General features: G+C 39.6%; 1 protein-coding gene across 4 annotated transcripts in view; it reads left to right on the top strand.

The window, feature by feature from the left end:
- CEP85L (centrosomal protein 85 like) overlaps positions 1-17,552 on the top strand; it is a 193,651-nt gene that overhangs the window by 128,580 nt on the left and 47,519 nt on the right. For all 4 annotated transcript variants that reach the window (XM_008175924.4, XM_042847658.2, XM_042847659.2 and 1 more), the window contains 2 exons: positions 12,860-12,977; positions 15,444-15,620. In XM_008175924.4, the coding sequence (XP_008174146.3) occupies positions 12,860-12,977; positions 15,444-15,620 (295 nt within the window). The remainder of the gene's footprint in view (positions 1-12,859; positions 12,978-15,443; positions 15,621-17,552) is intronic.

Here is a 17,552-nt window from a genome sequence, read left to right as displayed (position 1 = left end):
AGTTTCCTGTCAGCAGAAAGCCAAAGATTTGAGTAGAGTAAAAAAACCCACCTGGTTCCATTTGTAAACAGAAAAATTGCTTCACTTTTTATTCCACTTACCATGTTGAGCAGCAGATTTACTAAATGAGTAGTTCAAAATCAGCTGGAGTGTTACATCCATTCTATAGATCAGCTTGAAAGCTGAGCACATATGAACACAATAAATAATTTTTATTTGGAGTTTTGAAAAGGTACTTATAAAAACTGCATATCTGAATGTCTCAGAGACTGAGATCAGTTTTTATTCAGCCATGAAAACTGGTCCAGATCCTCCACCTCTTCTGAGGAAAATGCATGAGAGGCTATGGCTGCGTGCGTGCACACACAACCAGTGTGAGAGATGTACATGGTCTTTCCCCTCCACGCACAAGTTCATGATGAATGATCGAGCCCTGAATTAGGATTTGCCTTAAGAGCAGATGTGCTGCTGCCATTGTCATGTTTACACGCTGAATGCTCTACTGGACACAGTACAAAGTAGTTTGAAAACATAGCCAAACCTGGATTGTTTTCACTATATTGTATTATTTCTCAAGGATTTTGTTTTGACCTGTGACATCATCTTATTTTTAACACTAGAGGGAGCAGCGAGTTCTTCTATTGATTTGGTAAATGCCAGTGTCACATTTGAATTCTGTAAGCTTCTGTTTTGCTTTGTATATTAAAAACATTAAACAAAATTATAACCTTATTTTGTAATATTTGGAGTGGTTCGGAATTTGACCAACCATTATATCTAGGCATTTGCAATACAAAGTTAGGCAATACTGGCACTATTTGTTGGGCAGGAACTATATGTAACAGTTGTGTGAATAAATGCCAAATATTTGAACATATGACATAAGCTACTGAAAATAACACTGCAGTCAGCAATGATTGCAGTGTTTGCTTCCAAACAGCTTACTTTTAAGGAAAGGTAAATGTAAAGGTTAGAGTTTCTGATTAGCTCTCATTCCTCGGGGTATAATAATGTTTAGATTCTTAGAACAGCTGCTAAATCATTGGCTTCATACTCTTAGCTGAATTGTGTTTAGAGCTTTCATTTAGATGGCTGAATTAGATCAATTTTCTTTCCTTTTGTGAAATTATTTTGTCTTGATTTGTTGACATCATACTTTGTGTGATTGGATTATGTGCATGTTACTGCCAGTGTCCATTATTCAGTGCTTAATTGTAGCTCTCTTGATTTGAGTATTTTGTTTTGGTCTACAGTATTACTGTATGCATTGAAATAGTAATTTTTGCAGAGATTTGAGAAAGGGATGGTAGTGAATTCATGAATGGCCTGTTAAGAACCATATACTCTTCTAGATATGAATGTGCAACAGTCTGTGATGCAAATGGGAGTTCCATGCATTAGCTCAAGACCAATATATGTATGGCCCACTGGGAGCATGTTGTAAAATTCTACTCACCCACATAGTCAGAATAATGCATTTTTGGAGAGCAGCTGAGTAAAATATAATTAGCTTTTTCCTTATCCTGGATCATTTTGGTAAGAGATGAGTGAAGGTTTTGTACCTTGACTAGTAAACTTTCATGGTGATATTGTCATTAAAAAAAAAAAAATCCTGTAAGAACAACCTTTCCACAACTTAGATCAATAAAATGGAAATGAAGATAATAAAACGTCTTTCTCCACATTTTCATAGGCTACATAATAGATTTAAACTTGGTATGAGATTTGAACTTTGTCTGTTTTTAAAGAGATACAACAACCAAACAAAAAACAAACCTCTAGTTTTTTAGCACAAAACCAATGTGAAACAGCACTTCTCATCCCTGCACTGATGTCTGCACTTTTTTGGAAAACTACAGAACTCCCACAATGTTGTGGAGGAACCAGCCCTTTTTCTGAGCAGACAACTCTGTGTATCTTCCTCCCTTTCCACCTTCTATATATTCCCTGTGGTAGTTATAGCCATGTGATAAATAGCAAAACCGTGTGATAAAAAACAGTTGTGTACACCTTTGACTGCCTCACCTGCACTCTCACCACTAACCATTTCCCTTGGGCCTTATTCTAACACTCAAATTTCTAGGCTGCTTTGTAAAAAAATAACATTCCAGAGAAATGTTTCCTCCTAACTTCCAAATGTGGCATTCCTTTCTCCAGGCCAAAATTAAATTCTCCCGAGGCCCAGGAATGAGCAATGTTCAGTTTGAACCAAAGGCAGGTTTAAGGTAGCTCATGAAGAAACACGGGTTTTATTCCATTACAAATAGGACCTTCTCCACTACCATCTCTTACCAGTGATCAGAGCTTTAGGGCTTGGTACTTGGAGGTCTTGAGATACTGGACTTGAGAGACATGATACTTTTGGGTATGGAAAACTTACTTTACATCATTTTTAGAACTTTCTAAAATGTATTACTTACCATTTTTCTCCCCCTCGGTGATCTGTGCATTTGGACTCATTGTCCCAAAAGAACCCAGCTTTACCAGCGAAGGGATATGAAATATTGTATCCATTTTTTAAAATCTCTAACAGTTTCTCTGAAACAGGGAGGCGATACAGTATATACTGTAAAGATTATTGGCACTCATTTGAAATGACCTGCATAATTCACTCATGGCATTAGCATTCATGAGTAATGAGGCCACATTATGCTATCATGTACATCCTGATCCTAATGGGCTTTTGTGTGCTATCCCAATACAACAATAAATAATAATATAATACAACTGTTTCTCAGTAACTTATGACATTCCAGTTGCCATTTGATCGGTTATAAAACTGGTAATATCCCTGTCCGATGGATAAAGCTCCTGTTCCTAAGTTTTGAAGTTCTCTAAGGTTCTGGACCTTAAACCTGACACTGGTGTATAATTGAATATTCCCATGAAGAGACTGAGAGGAGCATAAATTTGAAAGCGAAGAAGGAAATATTACTCTGGGAGGCTGATTTAAAAGAAGGAAATACCCATTTCCCCCCCCCCCCCCCCCCCCGCCGCCGCCGCTGCTCTTTGAGGCTATTAGTAATGTTAGAACATCTCCTCAGGATTTAGATTAGGGGCGAGAAAGCAGGTGAGCTGGTCAAAGGTGCATGATGAATGCAGTTTATTACATAGATATCACCACCAGTTATGGGGCTGTGTGCATGCTCTGTGCATACATGTATGTTAGGGATCATTAAAAAGGGGATAGAGAATAAGACTGAGAATATATTATTGCCCTTATATAAATCGATGGTATGCCCACATCGCGAATACTGCATACAGATGTGGTCTCCTCATCTAAAAAAAGATATACTGGCACTAGAAAAGGTTCAGAAAAGGGCAACTAAAATGATTAGGGGTTTGGAACGGGTCCCATATGAGGAGAGATTAAAGAGGCTAGGACTCTTCAGCTTGGAAAAGAGGAGACTAAGGGGGATATGATAGAGGTATATAAAATCATGAGTGATGTGGAGAAAGTGGATAAGGAAAAGTTATTTACTTATTCCCATAATACAAGAACTAGGGGTCACCGAATGAAATTAATAGGCAGCAGGTTTAAAACAAATACAAGGAAGTTCTTCTTCATGCAGCGCACAGTCAACTTGTGGAACTCCTTACCTGAAGAGGTTGTGAAGGCTAGGACTATAACAGCATTTAAAAGAGAACTGGATAAATTCATGGTGGTTAAGTCCATTAATGGCTATTAGCCAGGATGAGTAAGGAATGGTGTCCCTAGCCTCTGTCTGTCAGAGGGTGGAGATGGATGGCAGGAGAGAGATCACTTGATCATTGCCTGTTGGTCCACTCCCTCTGGGGCACCTGGCATTGGCCACTGTCGGCAGACAGGATACTGGGCTAGATGGACCTTTGGTCTGACCCAGTATGGCTGTTCTTATGTTCTTATGTAAAAGGTGTGTGGCTATAATTAGCCAACCTTGAGGAGACTGGTATCTTTTGAACATGAGAAAGCAACATTAATGTCCATTCTATCCTCCTAACATTTTTGGAGAGAGTCAGAAAGAATTTTTGTCTTAAACAGCCTGTTTATTAACAACACTGGTCATTGGAGACAATCCAAGATCCCGCACATCCTGATGAATTCCACTCTGAAAATGCTGTGCAGTGCCCTTTGTGCCATATGGAATATTCACTATTAATGTGAGATTTTTCTAATTAGATCTTTATTTAAGCAAAAGAGATGAGATACAAATGAAGTGCAAAATCAGCATTTCCTGCCACTTGTCTGTTTTATAACTCTAATTGTCCTTTACTGTTCTCCATATTAATTAAACTGGAATACAAGAACAGATTCTTTCCTATGGTCTCTAGCATGCCCATTAGACAGAGTCACACCAGCCATCTTGTCAGATGTAGGGAGTGTACCTGCTGTTCAGTGTTTTCATGGGGAGTGACATGCTACCTTTTGCATATCAGGCCTGCTTTGAAGACGGGTGCAAGGGAAATGATGTGTGCATCGAGAAGGAATGGTTCCTGCCATCCCTGGAGTCCCTGCACTCCTGATAAGCCCTTACTTGAGGGGCACAATGGGAAGCTCTTGCATTACCTCCTACATATACACAGCTCCTGTGCATCTGCATAAGATGTAAGGATTGTCAGAATATAGGGTGACCAGATAGCAAGGTTTAAAAATCGGGACAGGGGGTGGGGGTAATATACACCTGTATAAGAAAAAAACCCAAATATCAGGACTGTCCCTATAAAATCGGGACATCTGGTCACCCTATCAGAATATGGCCCTAATTACAATGTCCCTATGGGGTTAGGCTGCTGTGACTGAGACCTGGATTGGCCCAGTATATTACATGCTGTATGTATCTGTCCCAGGGTGCACCGCTCCCCACTGGTATGGTTCCTCCTCCTGGTCACTCTGGGCATTAGCTCTCGAGACCAATGCCCCTATCTGTGCTTTGCACACTGTCAGTCCGATTCTGGTCTACAGCTCCTCTCACTCAGGACCCTCGCTCCAGGACCCTTCATGACTTAGCCCTCTGGGGTACAGTCCATCAGCAGTCCTAGGCAGTCTTCCCATTCACTGCCTTAGTTATTCCATGTCCTCAGTGGCTGGTAGGGGAACCCAGGCCCACCCTCTTTTCCATGTTCCAGTCCAGGGACCCTCCGCTCAGCAGTTCAGGGCTTCCTCTCTCTGCCCTCACTACTCCTTCTCTGGACTGCTTCCTACCACTCTGGTTCCCCTTCTCTCTCTGGGAATACCAGATTCAAACCTTCTCCCTCTTCACAGGGAGAGACTGCCCTTTCCCAGTTGCCAGCTACTTGGCTTTATAGGCCCTGCCTGTTCCTGCACAGGTGGGCCTGCTCAGAATCACTTAATTTCCTGTTCCCTGGCTCCTCCAGGTGCCTGTAGAGTTAATTGGCCTGCCTGGCTGCCTTAACCTCTTCCAAACCTGCGTGGGGTGGATATCCTATCACAGTATCTTTTCTTGCATCAAGCTGCATTTAACAGGAAACCCTCTCAACTGTGCAGCATTTTTGAGCTGCCACTCTGTCACATCACCTCTGTGAGGCCAGGGACAAAGCCAAATGACTTGGAAAAGACCGTTCTTGCATAGGCTGTGAGCAGACCTGAGAACAAAGACCATCATAAACCTCACCACCTTCCGTTCCAAGTGTAAGACACACTTTTTTTTAAACCTAGCCTTCGCTGATGTGAACACACAGCAGTGGGTACATTGAAAAATAAGAACAAAAAAGCCTTAAAAACAAATTTCTGCCAAAATAAAACACTGCCCTGCGCATACAATTCTTCCCCCGGGGAGAGGGAGAGAGAATGATTGATACGTGACAGCTGTTAGTATGTCACTTAATGCATGATTGTGAGGCAATCAGCTTCTGTGGTTCTGACATCAGTATAAGAACCTTTATAGAACAGAACCAGTTCTCACAGAATGCCAGCCAATCATCGTGAACCTACATTACCTCGCTCCAGGAATCTTACCAAAGATGCCATTGAGCACAGCTTCAGGCAAAAGGTAAATGGAACAGTGGAAACTGAAAACTGCTCTGCCAGTGCTGGACTGGGCCTAGAGACATCAGTAGCTCATGGTGCAATCCACAGGTGGCCAAGTTCTGTGAGGTCTGGGAAACATGCTTCCGGAGCTCTGCCATGTGTGAGAACTGGTGGCCCCAGCTCTTGGCTGTTCTGCCTGCTGGAAGCATGAATGCAGGCAGAATGTAAAGAGAAGCAGCTGATCTTTTGAGACAAGTCCTCCTCCTACCATGTACTTTGATGTCGGATAGATTAGTCCTAAGGGTTATGAAGAAGTCTTAATATTGACCTGTGTGTTAGCATAGGTTGATGAAGGCAAGATCGTGCTATGTGTATAGCACAGTCTCCAATTTCTGAAATACATTATTATCTGACATAGGGTTATCTCCTTTAACATCTGTTAAATGCATTGACTAAATTTGTACAATGAAAATTTTAGATAACAGGGAAATTTCAGTGTCCCACATGACATTTGAATAACTAGGGCTGTATTGTATATTCCTCCTTCGTTGTATAGTATTAAGTAGAAGTGTATTTCCTTTATGTAACCTGCATATACAGTAACTCCTCACTTAATGTTGTAGTTATGTTCCTGAAAAATGCGACTTTAAGCAAAACAATGTTAAGCGAATCCAATTTCCCCATAAGGATTAATGTAAATGAGGGGGTTAGGTTAGGGGTGTGTGTGTGTGTGTGTGTGTGTGTGTGTGTGTGTGTGTGTGTGTGTGTGTGTGTATACATGTATACACCCCTAACCTAACCCCCTCATTTACATTAATCCTTATGGGGAAATTGGATTCACTTAACATTGTTTTGCTTAAAGTCGCATTTTTCAGGAACATAACTACAACATTAAGTGAGCAGTTACTGTATATGCAGGTTACATAAAGGAAATACACTTCTACTTAATACTATACAACGAAGGAGGAACACACACACACACTATAAGTTTTAAACAAACAATTTGATACTGGTACACAGTGATGATGATTGTGAAGCTTGGTTGAGGTGAGGAGTCAGAGGGTGGGATATTTCCTAGGGAATTCCTTACTGCTAAATGATGATCTAGCAATTGGCTGAGCCCTCAAGGGTTAACTCTCTCTCTACAAGGCAGCAGGAATGGAGGGAGGGGAGACAGTATCGCAGACAGAGACACACACTGTGTGTGTGTGAGAGAGAGATGCGCATTTCCCATTTAAGTACACTCCCTTGTTAATTAGATCAGCTTGCTGAGACCACAGCTGCTGCCAGCAAGCTCCCTCTGTCCTGAGCCCTGTCGTGTGTGTGTGTCCCCTGCTCTATGGAAGATGGGGTAAGCAGGGTGCAGGAGCAGAGGGGAGGGGGACACCCTGACATTAGCCCCCCTCTTCCTTCCCTCCCCCGGCAAAGCAAGCAGGAGTCTCGGGGAGCAGCTCGAGAGCAGGAGCAGCACATGGCAGTGCGGGGAGGGACAGCTGCAATTGCTAGCCTGCTGGGCAGCTGCTGCACAGGGAACTTAGGGGAGCAGGGAGCTGATAGGAGGGCTGCCGGTCCACCCTGGTTCCAAGCCCCCACCAGCTAGCTGCAACAGGCTGCTCTTCCTGCAAGCAGTGGACAAAGCAGGCGGCTACCAAACGACGTTAGAAGGGAGCATTGCGCAACTTTAAACGAGCATGTTCCCTAATTGATCAACAACGAAACAACGTTAACCAGGACAACTTTAAGTGAGGAGTTACTGTACTGTTATAAGTAAACTTTTTCTTTAAGTTGGATTCAGATGCGTTTTTTGTAAGTTACTTGACACTTTAAGACATATTAACTGTAACCTCTAATTAGCTAAAATGACATTTGGTATTGTCGGGCTACGTATTATAATAATGTGTCCAGATAAAACCAGGTCTTATATGAACATCCATGGCTAGTGTTCCCCTCCTACACTGTCAAGCACCACTGATCCACAGGAATAAAGACATTGTTGATGCCTGAAAGTGGTTTGCAAAAATGAAAGGTATTTGGGGGAGAAATGGCAAAGAGAACAGGATTTTACAAAAGATGGAAATAGAAGGGAACCCATCTCTTCATGAAAAGGAAAAGGGTTTACTGTAGGTATATCAGGATCTTGCATGTGGCATTTGGGATGTGAGAATCTAATATGTGGGAACCAGGTGTAGCCTGATGCACGCGTTGGGTAACCCCTTTGACTTCAGTTAGGTTGCACACCAGATACATCAAGATCAAATGTAGCTTTTGAGATTTATAATGATGGTTGGTGTTTTTTTTAAAAATGGGAAGGGGGAGGTAAGGGGACCAACAAAGAACATACCCTCAGGATATTGGTTTGAAATTTTTTAGGAGATCAAGGGAAGAGAAAGACATTGCTATAATCAGAATATAACAAGCAGATCATGTCTGTGAAGAAAACACATTTTTTAATCCATTTTACCCCCCAAAAATGAAACAGCTACACTGCAGAATTTTTCTGTGGGAATTCAATATGGTATTCTGGGTACAACAGGATCTTTCATGTTGTTAAAAAGAAGCTTCAAAGCTTTCTCTTCTGCTCCTGGATCAGAGCTTTACGCCTTGAGGAAAAGGTGAAAAGATTAGAGATGTCTTGCAGACTAAAATCTTTTTGAAAAGCAACTTCAGTGTTATATTTGTATCAATTATTTGGCTACAAAAGTAGACAGTAATACCTCCTTTTAATGAAGATTTCTTCATAGTATCACCATATATATATATATATATATATAAACACCCCTCCCAAAAGGGTGCTTTTCATTTCTCAGTTTGTTTTATATAAAAATACAGTTTTGATTCCCTTGAATGCAGCTCCTTTAACTGGCACCTTAGAGGTATGCAAGTCATTTCTTCTCACCCCTTTTCCTCAGGCTGACCCTGCTGGCATACACAAGAAGCCAAGTCTGAGATTTAAAAAACAAACAAGCAAACAAACAAAAAGCAACCCCAAAACACTTTTAATTATCTTCTGGTTCACAGTAGAGAAACTGCGTTGAAGTAACTAAAAGTCCATGTATTAAAAGTAATGTTATTGGTGTTTTCTTTTTTCCTACACTCCGTATTGAATTTTCAGAGATGGCCTTTCATGAGAGAATGGTGGTCCTGTGAATGAATGAGACTGTTTTCATTGCAGTCAGACATACATTTTAGCAATAGCTGGCTGAAAAATGCAGATTTAAAAAAAAATGTGTTCGTCAAAAAGCTGAATTTAAAAAAAAATGGTTTCAGAGTAGCAGCCGTGTTAGTCTGTATCCGCAAAAAGAAGAACAGGAGTACTTGTGGCACCTTAGAGACTAACAAATTTATTAGAGCATAAGCTTTCGTGGACTACAGCCCACTTCTTCGGATGCATTTTTATGTTCCATTTTATGTTCCATTCTATATGCATCCGAAGAAGTGGGCTGTAGTCCACGAAAGCTTATGCTCTAATAAATTTGTTAGTCTCTAAGGTGCAACAAGTACTCCTGTTCTTCTTTTAAAAAAAAATGACTACAGAAGATAATTTGGGGATAGTGGTATGAATTTGACATTTTTTTTGAAAACATCAATTTCAAAACAAAAAATTTCAATGAGCTCTAGTTTTGTCCTTTATGAAGACAAAGGACACTGTTAAGGTGATTAATATTAAAGCTGACCTAGTCTAATAATAGCTAGTTTCACCTTCCAGATGGACCTATCTGTTTCAAGGCTGGTTAATTTTTTTGGCCTACCAACCTTGATATTAAACGTTGCCATTTATCTGAGCAGAGACTTGAAAAGAGCCTAAAGAGTCTTCTTGAAAATGCTAGAATTATTAGCTGAAGACAGGCAGGCTGTCAGGTATAGTATTTCCACTGCCACGCACAGGCTATATTTGTGAGATCATCTGAAGCTCTTACACACAATTTTTTTTAAACAAAACCCTCATACCCTGTGATTATGTAGTGGATTAGTAGTAACAGCTGTGGGGTAACAAAGGATTAAAACTATCCTAGCATATGACAACATCAGCAATGAAATGCACATGGTATGAGGTCTTTCGTCGTCAGAGAACTCCAAAGACTTGTAGGATTATATGCATATAGTGAATATATTTCTATAGTGTTTGTTTTTCGTTCTTTGTTCATGAATAGCCATCAACTTTTATAGTTTTGTTTTCCTATGGCCTGAAGTTAGTTTACTGTGAGAGAGTGCGTCTTCAGGAAGACAATTGCACAAGAATTACATGATCTACGGAAATTTTTCCATGATGTCGTTTGTTGACAAGGTTTTACGATGGCAGATAAATTCTAACTACACTTTGCGGTTTGAACCGCAAAGTATTGAGACAAATTCAATCCACTGTAGTCATTTACACCAGGGATTAATTTGGCTCATTTTATTTTCTTCTGGGGATTAGTGGGAAGAGGATTGGTTTAAAAAAAAAAGTGATGTATTTTGAAGTTCAATAGTATTTTTAAATGCTCAGTTCAACTGTTTAGTATCTGTTCAGGAATGCAAATTTAAAACAAATGTTGAGATATGATCAACCAAAAGAGAAGGAGAGTGCAGTTGCTTCAACAGTTGAGTGATGGTTACTTACATAATTTAAATCCGACTTGGTGAAAATGTTCTAATAAAATAAATATGCACAATAATAACTGTTCACCTTTTATCATCCCACTTTGACCTCAGGTTAAGAGGTCTCATATTAAATGAGTTTGCTGAACTTGGTTCTGCCCATCCTTAGTAATTGTGACCAAGAACACAACAGAATTTATTAAGACAGCATTATCATGAGAGAGATATGTGTCTCTTTCTAGTAAAGATCATATACTCTCTACCTTCAAATCCTCTCCTTTCATACCAGGATTTGGAGCTCTTGTTATTACTATTATTTGAAATTCAATAGTGCATAAAGACCCAAATTGAAATTGTAGCATTCCCCCTCTTATAGAGCAAATTTATTTTTTCCAGTGTTACTCATTCCTTGTTAACTGGGCTCATTCCTTCCACATAGACTGGGAAGGAGGAGAGAGAGATAAAAAAAAAATTTCATTGTATCATAGGACATCTTGAAATTTATTTATTCTTATGCATTATATTTAATGAATTGTCTAAGTACGCTGTACAGTTAAGCCTTTCTTATATTTTCCCCATACATCCCAATATATGTTTAATACATACCACAGCTTATGCAACAAACATTTATGGGGCATGTAAATTTACCTTTTTTTTTAAGCAACAAATTCCTCTTTGAGGTGGAATAACTGGGACACAGTCTGCTCATGGCCAGCTGGGTGAATTTGCCTGGCTAAAAAAAAAAAAAAAAATCCCTCTAATTGGGTTTTTGTGTGTTTGGTTTTACTTTATTTTTCTCCCATTATTTGGCCTCAGACTCCTTACCTAACAAATCAAAGGGTTCCTTTCCCTAACCAACTTCATGTTTTTTCCATTTCTTGCTGCTTTACTTTTATTAAAAACCTTCTGATGCCTCCTGGGAATGTTCGGAAGACATTCAATTTAGAAACCACTCTGGTTATGGATTATAATTTTTATGGGGTTTTTTTAGGCTGTTTGCTCAAAGATGGATCTCTTTCCTTAGAAATTAATCTGCTCCTGCTGTTTATTCCCACTCACCATAGGATATAATCTCCAAAGAATTTAATTGTGATGTCACAAACAGGTTTGTGAATTTAGGTGATGTATAAGCAGCAGGAACAGATGAATACTTAATCAATTATCCTGTCTCCCAGCAAATCCCTCCTAGTATAATAAAACAAAACCAACCAACCAACCAAAAACACCACGAAACAAGAAAAAAAGGGTAGGGGGAGGGGAAAATGGAGGAGAAATAGAAAGAATGAGATAAATGCAGAATTTTTATTGTTTCTAAATAATGTCCCACCAAGATATCTGTGTGCCTTTAAGGTTTTCACAGTTCTGTGTGACAAAGCTGATTGTAGTCGACCATAGGAAGCCCCATCTCTCAGGAAAGAGATTAGTGGACTTCTTGGGCCATACGCATCTCTGATGTAACTCCACTGACTTGTAAATTGACATCCAGGGTTGTGTTTGGCCCTCTAACCATAGTAGTTCAAATCCAGTTGTTTTATAAATAGTGGTATAATTTATGCTTCTCGTGTAAACTGGTGGAAGATTGGTGCAAACGATAAAGTAGTTTAACTTGTACAACTTTGATATCCAGTGCTGTGTAAACTTAAATGCACTGTAAAGTAGTCAGAAGTCATTTGTAAAGTAGTCAGAAGAGGAAATAGTAAGCAGAAAAAGCAACTAAAAGGAGGGTCTTAGGTTAAACACTGCCATCCTTATTTTATGGTCATGGCTTTTCCTTTTGAACTTTCTTCTGCGACCCCTCCCCCCGGTGTGTAAATTTTGGTTATGTGAAAAAAGAATAATATGCAACCAGAGGAGCAAAAGCAGGTGTAGCCCTGTGCCTTTTCTAACCCTTGGTATAAAAGACATCTCTACTTGTCAAATTCATGGTGGTCTCAAGACATACTTCCACAGGAGTTCCACCTGGATTCTCCAGGCTGAATTTAGCTCATTTTGTATATGCTTTATGGGGAATATATGTGACCATGTATCTTAGCAGATGTCTGTATTTCATAGCCTAGTGGGACTCCAATTCTGGCCCAAATCTGGATTAATTTCAGATAGGCTGCAATGGGAAACCCCAGGGTTACTATAGATTCAGAATGGTGAAACATCTAACTTTGGCCAGGTGGAGCCTATAGTTTTCTCTTTCACGTGCTCAAAGGAAGTTGAAGGTTGGTCTTTATTGCTATAGTGGTCAGAAGCATAAATCTTCAAGATTCATGGTTTCCTCTCCTTCTTCCCATCCCCAAAATTAACTGGCTTTATGTATTACAGGCAGAAGCAACAAATTAACGGTTTACATCAGAAGATACGGGAGAATGAATTACGGGCTCAACATGCCAGATTGAGCCACCTTGTGAATTGTGAAGAATCTTACGTGACTAATTTACAGGTAGGATGGTTATTCAATATATATTAACTGAACACATCAGAAATACCTGAGGGCATGTTCACAGTTCATTGCAGGCCAAAAAGTAAAACCGTTTAAATTGTTTGTTGTCTGTAATATTGCCTAACACTCATACTTTGCATACATTTCAGAATGTTCTGTTAAAATGTACTTTTCCCCAATAATTGCAGAAGTGTTTTACAAGTTTTAAATTAACTGTTTTTATATTAAGTGTATTTTGTGCTTAACATTAATTTTACTATTGTATGTGTTTTGAAATCTGAAAAAAGTGTGTTTGAAGAATGAGGTTAGAGCCATCATAGTATTCAGCCAGCAGAGGGATCTCTAAGACAGGGTGCAGGGTAATGTTAGAGATGAAGTTAAATGAGGAAGAGGTTTAACAAAAGTAACATTACAATGTTAGCTATATTGTCAGAAGTTCAGCACCTTAAAATAAATGGAAAAGATGTAGAAGCCTGGGCTCTGATGGTCAAGCAAGGTACCAATGGAGTAACTTTGCATGGCAAAAGAAGACAACAAATTTGGCAGGGACACCTAAGTAGGACCTGGGATAGTGCCCAAAGATGCATCTAGAGGGAAGTGGGGAAGGGAAAAATGACAACAGGAAGCGTAGACAAAAGATTCTCCTATTCTGTTTCCCTTGTATCACCTTAACCTTTTTCTTGTTACAATCAATGGACTAGATCCTCAGTTCATGTACTTAAGCATAACTCCAGTTATGTCATTGGAGCGATAGTGATGTATGCCAGCTAAGGACCTGGCCCAGTGTATGTATAAGCCCATAGAAAGAGGAGTCTGAATGCCTGACCATTGGCTTGTTGGGACTGAGAATTTAGCATGCCTGTAAGCTAACAAATGCATTGACTGAAATGGAAACACCATGCGTTGTTAATTATTTAGGGAAAGGTTTTCAGGTGACTCAGGATTTAGGTGCTTAATTCCAGCCGTAGGCACTTCTGCAAATCTCCTTATTTTGTAAAATTATTTTAAAATTGTAAACATGCTTTTCTATACTGAAATAGTTACCTATTAGAGATTGGGTGGGTGTGAATTTGAAAGAAAAAAATTGACATTTTTTTCTGCATGAAAGGAGCAGTTACCCCAGAACTTGCAAGGATGTTCTGGGTTGGTTTTATTTATTTTTGAGGAAAAGGGTGTTACACACAATCGTACATATAATCATGTAAATAGTAAACTTTATGTAAAACATTAACGAAGGCTTTTCTTAATTAATAGCATTTTTAAAATCAAGATTTCTGCTTTAATTGGTTTATTCAGCATTTATTCCTGGGAGTTATTTTTCTTAACTGTATTCCTAATACATAATTTTAAAAATCTTTTCAAAGATTAAACTATTCTGAATATTTTATCTGTTTTGTTAAGGGACGCTGTCAGCTCAAAAATCATGTCTTTTAACAAAATCAAATTGCCTTATAAATTCCAATGTAGGTTACTGAAACTGCAAGACTTTTAAAAAAAAATGCAATTTACTTTTCATCACTCATGCTACCTGTCTCCATCTTGCACTTCTCTCACCATGGACAGTGAAAATGTAATTTTCACTCCTGTGAAATGAGGAGGCCACTTGGTACAGTAGATAGAGCAGCAGATATGAAACCTAGGTTCTGTTCTTGGCTCTGCCACTTTTGTGACCTTGGGCAAGTCACTCCACCTTTCTGTACCTCAGTTTCTCCATCTGAAAAATAGGGATAATAATGCTTACCCTCTTTCAAAAAGCTTCTAAAGATGTAAGCGTCATTGCAATATTTTGATTTGTTCATAGTCATTTGTAGTCTGGCTTGCTTTTTGGGTTCTAATGCAGTGTTTGGGGTTGGAAACACTACGGATGTCTTGGTTTTCTGTAAAAGAAAAAACCTAAATTTGGGGCCAAATTTGACATGACCCTGTCCCTTTAAGCATGTTATGGAGATCATCATAATTCTTCATTTTAAGGTTTGATTGCCAAATTCAGATATTCTCCTGCTCCACAAAGTATAACTTCCAGAAATTCATGGTGTATTAGCTTATTTTTTGATGCTTATGCTCAGATATCCGATATTGACTGAAAATTAAATCCCACTCTATTTGTGTACAAATAATGTGTAGTATAAGACTATGCCTTCCCTCCGAGCTTGAGGTGCGATTCCCCTGCTTGTGCTAGTTACACTCGTGCTAGCTTGATGAGAGCTGGCATGAGTGTGTGTGTACATGAGCAGAGGAATCACTGGGCTTGTAGTGTAGATGTAGCCTAATGAACACCAGTGCAGTTATTTTTCGTAGCTTGTGCTGTGTCACCTCTCCTCAGTAAACATGTTGTTACATATGTGCATTTTCTTTGTAAGACAGGCACTGTATTTTTCAATCTACCAAGTGAGAGAGTTTTCTCTAGGAGCCATTCAGTTATGTAAGACTGTCAGCTGCACTTTAACTATACTTTTTTTTTTAAAGCATTCACAATATGAGAACACATCATTGCAAGCTCCATTTTCAGAAAGATCAGTATCCCACTGTGAGGAGCTTGAGCAAAAGCTTGCATCAGTTGAGAATAAGGAAATGCAACTCAATGAGTTTCTCAAGCAAATTTCAAACAAATCCAGTGAAGAGAAAAAGAAGATGGAAGAGAAAGTAAGTGGCTTTCATGTTTAGATTTCACCTTTGTGCCATGGTTGTATCAGAACTTTTTAAGCAGAAAGCAACTAATGTGTAGGCTCTAATTTATCCTGTGGTATCTATAGCCCATCCACAATATGGCATTTAAACATGCCGAGCCTGATTCACCACTTGTTCCAGTGTTACATTGTGTTACACAATTACTTGATCTCAGTGGAGCTACACTGGGTGAAACTGGAGTATCACAGTGTGAATCATGCCCAGTAGAAGTGTACCAAACCTCAACCATGTCAACAGAGTGGCAGCATGATTTCCCTGTCCAGGGTGAAAAGGGCTTTTGGTTTTTCATTTAAAAAAAAACCCTCTTGGACAGGGGCAGTCTTGCTATTTGTACGTGTGTTCAGTGCCTACTGCAGTGACGCTCTAGGTGTGACTGTAATATAGGTAACAAATAATAATAGCCAAACAGATGCTATATACTGCCACAGGTACCATAACCTGTAGCAGTTTTTTAACATGGCTGCCACATGGATTGTAATTTGTTAATATGGATGCAACTCTGGAAACCTTTTTTTTTAAAAATGCCTGTGTTGCTATCCTCCCTAAAGTGGAACATTCAGAACAGGGAAGAGATAATACTGGCTGAGGGAGCAGTAAAAACAACTCACTGAGGTAGCATTAGCTTTTCCTGCAGGGATGAGAAAACTGTGGGCAGCGTCACTGGTGTTAGCCTGAATGTAGATGGCTTTCTCTGTTCCAACTGCCATTTTCAGCACCATATTAATTAAACTTGCTCCCAGCAAGCATATATGACCTGGTGCTGAAATCACCCATCTTCATTATGGGTCTTGTGGTTACTAATGCGAGCCAAAGAGGGACATTTTCTGTTAAAATTCCATGGTGTAGAGAAGGCGGTAGGCTTGTAAGCACAAAGGCTTGTGACAGTGTGTTGAATTCTTAATTGTTGTTTCTTTACTTACTTTCAGTTGAGCACATTCCCTTAGAAGGAACATCACCTCCTCTGAGCAACCCTGGGCACATCTTAAAATACGCTACACAAACTGATGACTCAATTTATTTTTAAAACTCCATTAAATCATGTCTACAATAGAAAAATTACCATTGCTGACCACAATGTCAGCATGAATGGATCTGAACCTCTCTCGAATGTTTGAACGGTATTAAGAAACCAGTTAAAACCTGTTGCTGACACTGATTTCAGCTCAGGTCAATTAGGTTTGCCCAGGGTGTCGCTTTAAAGGAAAATTGTATCCATGTGCCTCAGCCCAACAGTCTGAAAATTCATGTGATTTGAAGCACTTATTAACCTGTATAAATGAACATATTTTTTTAAAATAGTGTGGAAAGTTTGGGACTAAAACCACTGTGTCTAATACAGCAGACACAAGTCTCATACTGAGCTTTTCTGCCTTCTAGAGTGAATGTACCAAATCCATGAGTGAAAAGCTGCTGCCTCTTCTCTGAGAGGTGCAGCGTAGAACTTACAATGCAAGACAATTCTGTGCTGTTCTGGGAGTTGGGCAGAATCTCTGCAGCCTAATTCACTACACAACCATGACTTCTTCCCTAAGGCCCATCCAGCCTGTGGACTGAATGAGCCAAGGATCCCGTGGAAAAAAATATGTGATCATGTAATTAAATGAATGCATTAAAGTAGGATGGAATTGTAATTGTAGAAAGGAGGAAATGCAGGGCCAAAAAGGGCATGTGCTGCTGTAGGGACACAGCTGACAAGATCTGAACTCTGGATTGGGGGCTAGGTCCAGGAGGCAGCCTGTCTGCATGACCCCTGAGCACCGTCACTGTGCTGATGCTAGTATCTGTCAGAGCCTAAAGGGGAGGAGGCCCCTAATCAGTTACTGAGGGATTGATGATGGGGGTACTGAAATTATTTTGCTCATCTGGGGAACTATTTGCTGATAAAAC

This window comes from Chrysemys picta, chromosome 3 (assembly GCF_011386835.1).
Source record: "Chrysemys picta bellii isolate R12L10 chromosome 3, ASM1138683v2, whole genome shotgun sequence".
NCBI classification, from domain to species: Eukaryota; Metazoa; Chordata; order Testudines; family Emydidae; genus Chrysemys; species Chrysemys picta.
The sequence above is the reverse complement of the archived record's forward strand: the minus strand, read 5'-3'. Positions and strand labels throughout refer to the sequence as shown.